The following is a 15,633-nucleotide window of genomic DNA, read 5'->3' as shown; positions in this document are numbered from 1 at the left end:
TTTTGAGTTTCAGGCCATTGAAGATCTCCTGGTTAAGCCAAGAGGTCTCTTACCATACTTCCTACCTTTCCTATGCATTGGGATAGTTTGCTGTTGTACTATGCTGAGGTCAGCTGTCCCAAATCCCCGAAGGTCCAACAAAGGCATACATATCCATTGATATAGTCAAGAGATACCTGAAATTGAGAGAAATAATTGGTGGAAGGTCATTCCCCTGCCACTGGAGGCTTTTTCTCATACGGCTTGAAACTCCTGCAGCACCCAGCAGGCTCCCCCCTTTTGCTGCTGCTCCCACTTGAAATGGGGGCTTGACTCTCCTGCAGCCCCACCTGCCCCAAAGTCCACCTGCCACCACTGCTCAATAGTTCCTTGGGCCAGAACTCAGCTGACGGAATGGATTTCAATGTATCTGTGCTGATTTGCACAAACTGAGGATCTGTGTCTTTGTGTTCTGGGCAGTTGGTTCGTTTCTGACTCCATCGGGAAGAAGCAGGAGAGCCCTATAGAACAATCATGTGGCTAAACATTGAATGATGAATGACCAAATTCTGTTGTCAGACACACACATGCAAACCCATGTAAGTTAATGGACCAAGGGTTTCACCAGTGTAACTGATAGCAGAGACTGGCCCTTATGGATTAATACTACTGGTAATCTCTGGTTTCTGGTCATTATCCTGCCATCACCCACTGACTTCTAAAGGACTCCAGTCAGAGCGATGACAGCATATAGACTCCTGTTACTGGGGCTAGTACAGTGAGTGCACAATCATTTACTTCAGCAACAGGAGCCAGTGTCTTAACCAAAACATTGCAAAGAGCTAAAGAGAGCACTGTAGCAACTATAGAATTATCATTATTGACAAAGACTACAGAGTTATCCAGCTGCATCTCATGATCAATTCCCTGCCATGGCAGAGGCCTCAGGCAGCCTCCTGTGGGCTGCAATATTGTGGTCTAATTTCAGTTGTTGCATTCAGTGTATGGGTGCTGGGTGGTGTTGGTGGCCTGTGATATACAGGAGGTCAGACGAGATCATCTGGTGGTCCCTTCTGGCCTTAAACTCTATCACTCCGACTCTGAGTAGTACAACTGGTATGCCTATACATTAGAAATTGAAATCAATGGAACTACAAACCTGCTTAAAGGTAAACACATGTGTACGTTGGGGTTTGTTTTTTCTGGTTTTTTTTCCTGAACTGGGGTCTTGGGCTGTATTCATTAGTTTGTCTAAAACTCAGATTCAAAATTACGGGTCAGAAAATAAGCTAATTATTTAGTCAAAACCAAACGTATATAGAGATTCAAATCTGCCTGGATGACAGAAATGCGGATGACAGGACAAAAATCACTTTTTTCCTACAAATGCATTTCATGGATTGTTAATCCCACTTACTCCGTAATGCAAGGCAATGGTCACTTAATTACAATGCAATAAAGGGCAACAGTAGAGTTCAATTTATAGTGACTACAGGATTAACTCCAAAGTATGTTCACAGTGCCTTAGAAAAGAGACTATTTTAAGCCAGGCTGACTCTAAGGTAAAAGGAGTAGAATAGCATACGTCTTCTGAGTCCCTATCCAGTGCCCTATCTGTTGGGCTACAGTTAGTGGAGGGAAAGCAGGTATGGCTGAATGTATTAAAGGGCAATTAAGAGCTTAATCCTGAAAATACTGGGTAGTTAGGTATAGTGCTTGCTACTATAAGTAGTTCCAGTCAAGAGACAAAGAACCGTGTCCACACGGTACATGAAGGGTGGGGAGTTTAAATACAGTGATTGTGTGTAGCAACGTAAATTTCAGTACTTTGATGGGAAAAGGAGAGTGAGATGAAGTGCATGAATTAATAGATGGAACAGAGCAAATACAGACAGAAAATGTATTTGAGTGGCAGGAGCCACTTTTATTTACAAAATACTTTAAACAATGCTGTTACTCAAATACCAACTAAAATAACTACATAAAAGTTAAAATGAGATTACTTTGTTTTCTGAACAGCTCCCCTGGATAAACAGCAAGAAAGGCAAAAAGTACTTTTAAAAATAAGGCAGTGAAATTTAATTATCTTTGGCAATTAATATTAGCTGCTATGACAGGTTAATTGCCTCGTCCTCACTAAACCTTGGGATCTTCTTAAATTCCTCCTGCTTCTTGAAGAAAAGCTGGGCTAGAATATGATCTGCTGTGGCATGGAAGTAGTCATCCATATCAAGGGTTTGCAGCTGTCAGAAATACCATATTTCAAATAGAAATAATTTATTATTCGATGATCCTTTTATAAGACTATTAACAGCACAGACTGAGTAAAAAACCACACAGTTTATGAGAGCTATAGCACACACAATAAAAATATAAAACAATGAAAAGCATACCACTTACATAGCACTTTTCATCAAAGCTATTAAAATCTTAACTATTTCTGGACATGCCTTTTTTTTTTTTTTTTTTGGAATGGGAACAGAGAAAGTTCTGAGCTACGTGTTTAAGAATGTTTGTGTTCTTTGAAACTCAATAGTTTCTAATGCTAATAATACAAGTAGATTATTGAATCAGAGAGACTGAGGGTGTAAAGTTTGTGTGTGTGTGTGTGCGAGCATGTGTACATAAACACACACACAATGGCCGGTTAATGAGTTGGTAATACTTAAAACGGTAAATGTCCTATGAAATAAGGAACTAAGCTAGAAGAGCAGTTGCTTCCATGCTCCTTTGCTGGATATCATTATCACAGGATATGTGTAATCACAGGTCCATGGCGCCACCCATGCTCACCATCAAGCATGTTGGCCTGCTCAATGCTTGTGCAGATCCCCTTTCTGTGGTACCCGGGGGCTATAGTGGCCTTTGCAGGCTGATCCACCCACAGCATGACGAGCAGACAAGCTCTCTCTGCCTTGCGCGTGCGCACACACACACAATACATAGTCTCTCTCCTCTTTTTCCTCTCCAATGTGGTGCTTTAGTGGTGCCTCATGAAGGCCCTTCACACCAGAAGTGAAGCTCACCGTCAGTGTAGCTGAGCGTACTGGGTGGGTAGCAAAGCATAAGGCAACCAATCAGGGAATAAATCCAATTTATGCTTCCCGCCCCCTCAGCCCCTGCTTATACAGTAACTGCCATTATGTATTCTCACCTGGTTGCCTGTGCTGAATGCTAGAATCAGAAGCAAATCCTCATTACATGTGTTTTTGATATAATGTTGTGTTCCAATGGGGAAAAATACAACATCTCCAATGCCAATGTCAAAATCAGTGGTAATTTTAGATGAAACAATAATTCCCACCTAAACAAGAGATGCAGCGATTATTCCTTGCTGGAAAATGTTCAAAATATCCAACAGTACACGCCAAGATCACTCATCATAAGATGAATTAAGAATTACGGCTCCAATTCTGAGCTGAGATCTGCTAGTGCAGACCCAATGGCGTCAGTGGAGCACCAGACTGACGCCGGCATCCACAGGGGAAGATTGTGGCTATTATTATTCAGTGCCCCAGATATGGAAAAGGGGTTCATCAGAAGTTTCAACTTCTTCGCCTTGTCAGATGGATTATTAACATTATGAATTTTGGAAATACTTGGGTCAGCTCACATGAAATGCAGGACCCTTAAAAAGAACCTTTAAACCTCTTTGTTTTTCAAAGGGTTGTGACCTCTGCTGGGCTATGTGTTTGATACCTTCAACCCATCCCTTACTTCCCTTCTTTTACATCAGATCCCTTTGTTGTGTTTATCAGCTTCAGTTTAAAGAGAGTGGTTTTCAATTATGATCTTAGTGTGTCTTTGTTTGTTTGTATTATGTCAAAACAGAGCCTCAAGCACCCTGGTAAGTCACGTTAATTAATACTAATCAGAGCAATAATGATTATCTGGGCCTTCCTCTTGGCATAAAATCAAGACCACCCCATTTTCCTTTCTATATCGTACTTACATGTAGTGATAGGGACATAGTGAAACATTGTCTCCTAAATCTTGTTGCAACTAACTTACCCTGCTTAGGGCCGGTTCCTCAGCAGTGCTGAATCAATAGGATTCCCTCTTATTTTGCCTACCCTCTTTCTAAGACCATAAGAATTCCTACTTGAAGCAGCTTGCTGCCTTTTCCCTAAATGCAGAACAATAATGGCTAATTTTTCTCTCCATTGAGGTAGTGTAACTTCTTTTTGACTTGTTAGAGTTCCATCAGCATATCTCAGAGAAAATTTAACCCTAAGATGAAGGGTGTGGATTTTGGAGTTTTACAGTACTAACAAGAATCAGAAATTTTTCTGAAAACATTCCAATCCTGCAGCCCTAACTCAGACAAAACCCTCATTTACTTTATGTAACAACTTACCTTTCCACTGCCACTAATGACATAGCCCATCTCGTTAGCATTGAAATGAAAATGAGGTTGCCGTAGTCCATTGCTGTATATCCTGATAGTTCCTAAGGTAAGACTATTTTCATACTGGAAGTCAAAATAAGCACAACATTCAGACAACAACTCATATGGCAACATCTTAGCTGTGTGTGACAATGATGATGAACTCACATGCTTCACAATGTTACCTTACGTTTCAGCAACGAGAATGCTCTACTGAATATACATACCATTTGCAGTGAGTCACTAAAGATTTTCTCATTGTCATTTAGACCCACTCCATTTTTGCGAAAGTGAGCCCACTGAATTACTCCCTCTGGAACTTTGAATTCTGTTGAATCTGAATGAATGACAGTTAAATGAGAATTACTAGAAAATATTCCCATATGTTATCGGTAATTAATTGCCAGAAGATTTGCTTTTAGCTAATGTTGCTTGATTATCGACCAAGATCATGAGTCCACACTGGGGACTGAATCTGGGACATCCAGTGCTATAAGCATGAGCATCTACCTTTAGCTATGACAGTTTTCAGAGTAACAGCCGTGTTAGTCTGTATTCGCAAAAAGAAAAGGAGTACTTGTGGCACCTTAGAGACTAACCAATTTATTTGAGCATAAGCTTTCGTGAGCTCACTTCATCGGATGCATACTGTGGAAAGTGTAGAAGATCTTATTATATACACACAAAGCATGAAAAAATACCTCCTCCCACCCCACTCTTCTGCTGGTAATAGCTTATCTAAAGTGATCACTCTCCTTACAATATGTATGATAATTAAGGTGGGCCATTTCCAGCACAAATCCAGGGTTTAACAAGAATGTCGGGGGGGGGGGGGGTAGGAAAAAACAAGGGGAAATAGGCTACCTTGCATAGTGACTAAGCCACTCCCAGTCTCTATTCAAGCCTAAGTTAATTGTATCCAATTTGCAAATGAATTCCAATTCAGCAGTTTCTTGCTGGAGTCTGGATTTGAAGTTTTTTTGTTGTAAAATAGCGACTTTCATGTCTGTAATCGCGTGACCAGAGAGATTGAAGTGTTCTCCGACTGGGTTATGAATGTTATAATTCTTGACATCTGATTTTTGTCCATTTACTCTTTTATGTAGAGACTGTCCAGTTTGACCAATGTACATGGCAGAGGGGCATTGCTGGCACATGATGGCATATATCACATTGGTGGATGTGCAGGTGAACGAGCCTCTGATAGTGTGGCTGATGGTAGGCAAGGACTGGCCTGTCTCCCAAGATTTGTGAGAGTGTTGGGTCATCCTTCAGGATAGGTTGTAGATCCTTAATAATGCGTTGGAGGGGTTTTAGTTGGGGGCTGAAGGTGACGGCTAGTGGCGTTCTGTTATTTTCTTTGTTAGGCCTGTCCTGTAGTAGGTGACTTCTGGGAACTCTTCTGGCTCTATCAATCTGTTTCTTCACTTCAGCAGGTGGGTATTGTAGTTGTAAGAATGCTTGATAGAGATCTTGTAGGTGTCTGTTTCTGTCTGAGGGGTTGGAGCAAATGCGGTTGTATCGCAGAGCTTGGCTGTAGACGATGGATCGTGTGTTTTGGTCAGGGTGAAAGCTGGAGGCATGTAGGTAGGAATAGCAGTCAGTAGGTTTCCGGTATAGGATGGTGTTTATGTGACCATTGTTTATTAGCACTGTAGTGTCTAGGAAGTGGATCTCTTGTGTGGACTGGACCAGGCTGAGGTTGGTGGTGGGATGGAAATTGTTGAAATCATGGTGGAATTCCTCAAGGGCTTCTTTTCCATGGGTCCAGATGATGAAGATGTCATCAATATAGCGCAAGTAGAGTAGGGGCGTTAGGGGACGAGAGCTGAGGAAGCGTTGTTCTAAATCAGCCATAAAAATGTTGGCATACTGTGGGGCCGTGCGGGTACCCATAGCAGTGCCGCTGATCTGAATGTATACATTGTCCCCAAATGTGAAATAGTTATGGGTAAGGACAAAGTCACAAAGTTCAGCCACCAGGTTAGCCGTGACATTATCAGAGATAGTGTTCTTGACGGCTTGTAGTCCATCTTTGTGTGGAATGTTGGTGTAGAGGGCTTCTACATCCATAGTGGCCAGGATGGTGTTATCAGGAAGATCACCGATGGACTGTAGTTTCCTCAGAAAGTCAGTGGTGTCTCGAAGGTAGCTGGGAGTGCTGGTAGCGTAGGACCTGAGGAGGGAGTCTACATAGCCAGACAGTCCTGCTGTCAGGGTGCCAATGCCTGAGATGATGGGGCGCCTAGGATTTCCAGGTTTATGGATCTTGGGTAGTAGATAGAATATCCCAGGTCGGGGTTCCAGGGGTGTGTCTGTGCGGATTTGACCTTGTGCTTTTTCAGAGAGTTTCTTGAGCAAATGCTGTAGTTTCTTTTGGTAACTCTCAGTGGGATCAGAGGGTAATGGCTTGTAGAAAGTGGTGTTGGAGAGCTGCCGAGCAGCCTCTTGTTCATATTCCGACCTATTCATGATGACAACAGCACCTCCTTTGTCAGGAGAGTGATCACTTTAGATAAGCTATTACCAGCAGGAGAGTGGGGTGGGAGGAGGTATTTTTTCATGCTTTGTGTGTATATAATAAGATCTTCTACACTTTCCACAGTATGCATCCAATGAAGTGAGCTGTAGCTCACGAAAGCTTATACTCAAATAAATTGGTTAGTCTCTAAGGTGCCACAAGTACTCCTTACCTTTAGCTAGTTAATAGACTACTATCCTTTGTGAAGCAGCCACCAGTGAGGGATACATAACACAGACTGACCAGCGGTTTATACTTGCACAGTATCCCACTCTGACACATGCAAGCAGCAATTGTACAAATAATAAGAAATCTGAAATCAGAATTTCTTCTTGAGTTTAGACTAAGACTAGTAACTTGGAACGTATTCACTGATATTAATGGCAACACCAAAAGCTTCTTTCCAGCCATTCACTCATTAGCTGTGAGCTCAAACTTTTTATCATGAAAAGTAATTGTTCTGATGGCAATGATTTCAGCTGTCCTGAATCTTGCAAGGTGCTTTGTCATTAGTAGTGGAGGGTGCTCAGCATCTCCCAGGAAATGCTCAGCACCTTGCAGGATTGAGTGCACAGTGTGTGAGCATCATGCACTAGAGGCTGATCCACTTTGTACAAAACATTTTGAAGATGATAAGGTAGTGCTTTCTATACACCTTCCAAAGATGGACAACATTTCACCTTAAACAGGTCAGTCATGGTGACAACATTTTCCATGTGCCTGAATTAGACAGACCCTTATTCACATACTGATGTTAAAAGGCCTCTAGTATTATACCTTGAGCATACTAAAAGTCCCAGGAAGTTGTAATTGTTGCCTTATTTCCTTTAGGTAATTTGGACTTCTTTGTGCCTACAATGGCCTTCTCTATTCATTCTCTTGCACTGACAGTCTAAGGAGTAACTGAAACATTCTCCAGACGGAGTTGCCTTTGGCTCATTTTGTTCTACCTCCCCTGATGACAGAGTTCAGCTTTCCTTGGAGTGCACCAGCCAACTCCTCAGGTACATCAGGGACCCATCAAAATAAGTTTTATTGGCCATATACGAAAAAGAGAAAACTATAAAATAAAAAATTAGTTAAATACACATACTCCCAGACCATACTACAGTGGACATCACAGGCTGGCACTTTCCTTGAAGTTACAGAAGAAGAGGTTACTCATCTTGTGCAATAACTGGGTTTTTCTAGATGTGTGTCACTATGGATGCTTCACTTTAGGTGCTAATGCGCCTCTTGAGCCACGGATATGAGATTTTCCCTTAGCAGTGTCTGTTCGGTCTGCACATGCACCCTATTCCTCCTCCTGTCACACACCAAGGCTACACAGGAATATGAAGGTGAACTGCCCTCAGTTCCTTCTCTACTCGAATGTCCCATGGAAAACAGTCTGAAGCAGAGGGGAAGGAGGCCAGCTGGAGGGATGCCAGACTCAATGGTACCTGTTCCAGGGCCAGAGTCAATGGCACCACACAGGTTGTTGGAACCTCAGAGTGGCCCGATGTGGATCACACTCTACTAGAATCCCTCTGCCCCGCCATCCTTGGTTTTGGGGATCGACCTCTATCAGTCTTTTTCTGCTTCCTTCTTACCTATGATAGAGAGCTGTGCCGAGATTCCCTCGCTGAAGCACTTTTCTTCAGCACCTGGGATGTTGGACAGTGCCGAGTTTCTTGAGAAGCAGAAGGAGCATGTTTTCTCGCTGTGGGAGAGGAGGAACTGCGCTGAGTTTCCCAAACAGTAGCCAGGGCACTCCTTATGGCAACTGAACTACCAGGCTCTGAGGGAGGTCAAAATGCTGCCTCCTTGAGGATACATCTGAGCTAGTGTCTCTACTCTTTTTGATGAGGTCTTTGGTAAGTCTTTGTAGATCTTACAGCGCTCCTGCACGTGAGTTTCCCCCAGACATTTAAGGCAGCTGCAATGTGCCTTGTGACAAGAAGCAAAGGCTTAAACCTCAGAAACCACACACTAAATGCAACAACCGAAATTAGACAAAGTATTACAGAGGCTGTCTGAGGTCTCTCTGAGGTCTATTAGACTGCCTGAGGCCTCTGCTTAATATTGTCCCTTTTATTAAATTACAAATTGTTTCTAGACTGTTATAATACTATTTCTCCCTTCTATCACATTTAATTTTTACTCTATTTTATCAACATAAGAATGGTCATACTGGGTCAGACCAATGGTCCACCTACCCAGGTATCCTGTCTTCCAATAGTGGCCGGTGTCAGAGGATTCAAAGAGAATGAACAGGACAGGGCAATCATCAAGTGGTCCAGTCCCAGCATCCAGCAGTCAGAAGGCTAGGGACACCAAGAGCATGAGGTTGCATCCCTGACCATCTTGGCTAAAAGCCTTTGATGGACCTATCCTCCATGAACTTATCTAATTCTTTTTTGAACCTAGTTAAATTTTGGCCTTCACAACATCCCTGACAATGAGTTCCACAGGTTGACTGTGCATTGTGTGAAAAAGTACTTCCTTCAAAACAAACAGATACCCCATTTATATACCAAGTTCTTAGTTATGTACCTTTGAGATTATAGAAGTATCGCCACACTAGCTCGTCTGGAGACTGCACATAGCTGGCATTCTGAACAAGCTGTACTAAGTTTGGTGGAAGGTTAATGGCCTGATCTTCTGTTTGTTTCTTGAATGTTCTTATAAAATTCACTCCACCTTGAGTCTAAAATACACCCAATAAAAATGTTATGTTAGCAAATGCATGAAGCAAACAGGGAAAGTAGAGCAGCTTGATCAAGTAATGTGTTTTTCACCTTTAAGACATACTGAAGGTCTGATCTGGTAAGACTTGTGCCATGCATTATCCCATATAATTCCTAGCTCTATACATATTTTAACTTGATTTTATACTTTATTCAAATCCTAAAGAGATTTGAAACTGAAACAAAATGTAAGTCCTCTCTCATCTGGGTAGATGCTACAAATTGTTCCATGAAGGAGAGAGTGTTTGCTCCCTCCCTGTGGAATGCACAGTTTCCACCATGAGAACCTGCAGATCCCCATGGATCCAGCAGATACTATGAGCCTATATACTAGGGACCCTTGCCCCACTGTGACAAGGACTAGTTTTAACAATATGAGAGGACACTGCTACACTGGGGACATACAAATCCTTCCAGGTGGGAGACAGGAGATCCAGGCAAAGAGGGGATCCTCCACAAATTGATAAGGGGCATGGTTGGGCCCTTTTTGATTACTTTCAGCAGGACAGAGTTGTATATGCTACTGTTCAAACCTTTAATGATCTTGCCGCTATGTCTTCTGGTGTAGAGAAAAACATCCAAGGTTTGAAGTTCTTCATGTGTTGTAAAAAACAGCAGGAACAAACAGTCATCTTCTCCCACATTCTTTACCCAGTGCAATATGTTTTTAGGGAAGAAAATCACTTGGACCGTGGTAACATTGTATGTAGTTATTATGCTATCACCAGCATCAACACCACCAGTCTAGGCACTACCCTGAAACACAGGCGGAGCGACAAAACAAGATCATGACAGAAACAAACAAACATTGTTTTTTCCGTAGTGAGCTCATAAATTGTATTTGCCTACATTTTAATAATTCAAACATATACGTGACTGATGGTAGCCCACTCTAGTGACAATCCCACTCTTACTCAGCTTTTGAGAGACCAAAGCAAGAATAGTGCATTCAGCAATAAATTGTTGGAAGGCCCAATTACTTTAAGAAACACTTAATAAATTTTCTCTCTCTCTCACGCACACACAAAACATTAAGTTATTTAGAGAAAGCTATGAATGTTATGATTATAGTTTAAGAAGATTCAAACTATTGGGGATAAGGACCATGTGTCTGTGGAATGTCTTGCACAATTGCTCCCCAATCCTGACTGGGGCCTGTGAGTGCTACTATGATAGAAATATTAAATACTTAATAATAAAAATATTGTTAGTATTCTAAGTATAGCTAAGAGTCAATTCTTCAAAATACATAACACTTTGTTTTCACAATTATGTACAATCTCTAATTATTCCTCACAATACCCCATGAATTAGTACTGTAAGTAACTTTTACTATCCCCATTTTACAAATAGAGAAATGGATAGTCAGAGGAGATATAACAAACACTTTCAAATTTGGGTGCCTAATATTAAGCACCTAATTCATGTGCAGGCACCCAGATAAGTAGCTGAATTTTTAAAAGTTCAGAGTACACAAAATTTCCTCGGACTGCAACTATTACACTTTGGTTGGAGCTGTGAGCATATAGTATGTCTGCAAATCATGGCACTTAAGAACATGATTTCAGGCACCAAGGTTTGAAAATGTGACACACGTTAACCAGTGATAATGCCGTCTTTATTATTATTTAGCATTTGTATATCAGACCATAGGCTGGCATGATGCTTTACTTAAAAAATTTACAACAGATGAAATTAAAATAATCAGGTTGTACCTTTAAGAGAAAGCCATGTTCATTGGCATTAAAGTGCCAATGGGGGGCCCGGAGCCCTTTGCTCTTGATCCGTAATGTTCCAAAAGTCATCTTAGACTGCTGATTGTTGATGCTTGTTCCTAATTCCATTTCTTCATCACTCGGATAATCATTTACATCATACCTAAATCTTGCCCATTGAATATCACCCCCAGGAAACTGAAATACCTAGCAAATCATAAGTTATTCTTACAAGTTATTCTTTATAAGTATTGGACAAAAGCAAAGCCAGTGGGGAAATGAAGGGAAAATATTGAGGGAATATTTCAGAACATTACTTTATATGTAGATATGAAATTTGTGGGAAACACAGGGAATTCTTGGTGAGGCTTCTCTAGCTATGGGTTTAGTACACTTTTGATGATCCCACACATACGTTTATACATCAAATTGCCATAATATTTTTTTACAATGATTGATAAGGAATGGTTTTAAGGACAAAACTCTCAGAAAAATTACTGGCTAAGAATCACTTTGTAGGTACATCAAACAAAAAAAGTGGAAGACCTGGGGTGAAATCCTGGCCTTACTGAAGCCAATGGAAGAACACCCACTGACCTCAGTAGGGCCAGGATTTCACCAGTCAATTAGTGTGTGTCTGCCATCAAAAACTAAACAAATATAAGGCTGACATGGCCTATCATCACCTTGACCACTTTACTTTTAGTTGTACTCCCTTCCCCCTTCTCTTTCTTTGTCTTTTTAGACACTGATTCAGGAAAGCACTTAAGTACATGCTTAAAATTAAGCACATGTGTAAGCACCCTTCCTAAATAGAATGTTTTTCTGAATCAGGGTCTTAGATCGTGAACTCTTAGTGCTAGGGACTGTTCCTTCCCATTTATTTGTACTCCATCTAGAATAAATCCAGGAATTTTAAAAAGTCACCTTACATTAGGGAAGTGTATTACGGGACATTGTAATCTTGAAAACCACATTTTTGTGTATGTTTGCACCTCCTATAGTTACATCTAATGCCTAACAATATCTGAATTGGAAGAAATTAGAAAAAGACAATTTTTTGCTATTTTTTTAGTTCCTTTCATTTGTATATTTGACAGCACTGTATATCAGTTTAACTGTCCACTGTCTAATCAATCATCTTCTTTTTTGCGGAAAAACCCTTATAAACATGAACATGGGATCAGAAAAATCCATATAAATATACTTTTTAAGGATTTAAAAAAAGAGTCAGAACATACACTTTGACATCTGGCTCTATGAAAACTGGAGTTCTTCTCAAATTGGTCAATTTCTAAAAATTCAGTAAGTTTTGAAATACAAAGACTAAACTCTGAAGTAATCTAGCTGTTTGGTTTGTACATGAACGCTAATGCTATAAGTCCAGCAAGGTGAGTGAGGCTACTGCTGCCTAAAATGAGACCATCACATTCATTTTTATTTGTGACCAAAGAATACATTTTAGCTCGGTTCTCAAGACTTCCAGTTTCAGCTAAATGGCTTCTATTTGTATTCTAGCTTTCTGAAAATGTTTAACATGGTTTCACATGGTGTAGTTTCACTGCTAAATTTCAAAAGCTGACTTCCTTTTAAAACTCTGTAATTTTGGTTATTTAGACATCTAATTTGTAGGTCCAAATAATGATATATCCAAAAGATGTAAATTGCATTTTGGATTATTTATGAATCATAATCTCTTTGTGCCTGCAATTCTGTGGACAGAAAAGGAGAGAACCAAAACAACAAGAACAAAAACAGGCCAGTCTGAAAATTTGCCTCCAAACTTCTATATTGAGTACAATAATACTTTTCGTAAGAAGAACAACTGCTACACCTAGATTTACCCAGATGATTCAGAAACTGGAATTTGACATCTACTTTTTTTTGTCTGACATTCTTATTGGGCTTTTTGGAGAGGTTATTTCATGCTTTTGAATGTTTATCTCTGTCATAAATCCAGTGTTATTAATGTAGACCAAGGCAATAATCAGCACTCCTATGATGGTGGAGATGATGCAGGCCAAGAGACAAACTAGAAAAATGTTCATTAGCGATCAGTGGCTCTTTCTTTCCTACAAGACATTTTAAAAACAAAAGTTATTGGTTAGCAATCAGAACAATAGTTAATGCAATGATACCTGTGTAATCAAGACTGGATACCTTTCCTGAAGGTATGCTTTTGTCAGACAAGTTAGTGGGCCCAGTATAGGAGTAACTCAATGAAATTTTTATGGCCTCTTTTATGGTCAGACTAGATGCTCTAATGGTCCCTTCAGGCTTGAGGTTTATGAAATTATGAATAAATCTTAGAAGCGCTTCACACCAGGGGACTGATGCCACAGGCTTTATTCATGAGTTACACACATTGTATTCTTTCAAAACTCCTAGCTAGCTAGCTAGGAGTTTTCATTAGTGCCCATCAGTGTAAGCACTCCTCATGTGAGCAAGGCTTGCAGAATAGAGCTTAGATCTCCCTTGGAATATCAATACAAGCTGCTAATTTTCACAAGAAAGTGAGATAATAAATAAAGCAAAAGAGCTACTGAAATTTTCACCTGTTTTACAGATTAAGCTACAAACTGCAACAAGACAGAGCATCCTTTATACATTAAGGAAGCATTCCTTTTTTAACTATTTAAAGGGATGATGAGATGAGATATGCTTTGTATGGTTACTTTTTTAATCCTTTGGGAAAATGTAAAGTCCTCAGTGTATTTTAACCTGGTTAGATCCTTAATGGTCACTTTTCAAACTGTATTGTTTAAGCTTTCAAACCACTGCTGCTTAAACTTCTGCTGCCCTTAACAAAATAAGATAATCAACATTTTTTTAAACTTGGGCCTTGTAATGGGGTGTCCACCCTACACAAAACTGGAAGGGGTTAAGGTGGCCAGGTAGGCCCATTAACTGCCCAGGCTTCACCTGGAGGAGCTGCCAAAACAAAACAAAAAAGAGAGCAGGAAATATCACCATATTCCATTACACAACTGTTCTCCTTTATGGGAGAACATTCAAATAATTCTGTTTTTAAATAGCTTGTGTTCAAATAAATGTTAGTCAGTAGCAGTCCCCAGAGAGCCCTCATCACATTCAGAGGAAAAAAATATTAGATCAGATTGCATCCAAAGTCCTGATTTCCAGTGATTTGAACACACTTTACCTTATATTTTCTCCATGTCAATCCCACACAATTCTGTCCTTGTATTAAAAACACCCATATATTCTACACCATGATAACTAATATAGCACATATGGTCTCACTAAAAATCCCCAATGTGTAAAGTCAGTTGGGTCACTGTGGAGTTGCTAACCTTGGTATATTTATAGCCTAGAACTGCCTAGAACCCTCAGTACTTAGGGTATGTCTACGCTGCAACGAAACACCCATGGCTGGTGCTGTACTTTAACTTCACTCTAGAAACTAATTTAATCAGTTGAATTTGTGTGTAAACTAGCCCTAAGCCTTCTGCCATCACATCTTTGCTAAGTGAAGCGAGGCCATGGTCATTTCTTGAGTCAGTATTATGTTTGCCAATTAGCAAAGTGAGAATTAGGAAGATTTTATTTTACTGAAGTCTTTATAGTATATTTGTGTACATCATTTTGCTAAATCATGAAACAAGATGTTAAGCCCCAACCCTCATTCTTATTTGATAATGGTCTAAATAATTGCAAAATTGAAACTTACTGGTATCTCTTGCTTTGTCCTTTCTTTGATATTTGAGGAACTTTGTATTCTTTCTTCATGCATTTCAAATCCTGGGTTCTCCATTTAAAGAAATTGGAACAGACTTTTGTAAAAAACTGATTGAAAAAAATGTTAATTCTAATTTGTGCTCAGTGCTTCTAGAGCTGCAGACCAAGAAACAACTGATTTTAATTTTGCATAGAAACAGTAAAGACACTTAAAATGATCTTATGTCTAAACTGGTTGCAATCCAGGAAATCTCCTTTTCTGAACTGTCACAGGAAAGATCTGCCTCTTTCCAAATTCAGGGTTGAAGTTATTCAGCTCATTTCTGCATTACACAAGACCTGTGAGATGACAAAACAGTAAGACAGACAGGTTCTGTTAACTGAGGACTGTGGGGAACTGACAGTGGACAGCTCAAGCTGGTGAGCTGAGAAGCAGTGCAAAGGCAACAAATGGTGTGCTCCTTTCCCTGTAAAGAGCAGCTTCCCCCTAATATGCGAGTCATTCCCATGACAATGATTGACGAAATATTTTGGGTAGGGACACAGTAATGAAAACAAAAGAAAAACAGTGAACAACTGTACTAGAGCACAATGAAAAACTGTCTT

At 40.2% G+C, this 15,633-nt stretch overlaps 1 protein-coding gene across 1 annotated transcript; it reads right to left on the bottom strand.

The window, feature by feature from the left end:
• Positions 1-1,925: 1,925 nt before the first annotated feature.
• On the bottom strand, positions 1,926-15,283 carry LOC125637193 (uncharacterized). The gene is given in 12 exon segments (XM_075128372.1): positions 1,926-2,222; positions 3,134-3,283; positions 4,337-4,450; positions 4,594-4,703; positions 9,423-9,576; positions 10,150-10,192; positions 10,194-10,372; positions 11,332-11,529; positions 12,879-12,892; positions 13,164-13,217; positions 13,220-13,403; positions 15,020-15,283. Coding segments are annotated over 12 exon segments (1,419 nt in total). The 5' UTR covers positions 15,104-15,283; the 3' UTR covers positions 1,926-2,087.
• Between the last annotated feature and the right edge of the window lie 350 nt (positions 15,284-15,633).

The sequence above is a fragment of the Caretta caretta genome, chromosome 5 (assembly GCF_965140235.1).
Source record: "Caretta caretta isolate rCarCar2 chromosome 5, rCarCar1.hap1, whole genome shotgun sequence".
Taxonomy (NCBI): Eukaryota; Metazoa; Chordata; order Testudines; family Cheloniidae; genus Caretta; species Caretta caretta.
This window is presented reverse-complemented; position numbering and strand designations above follow the sequence as displayed.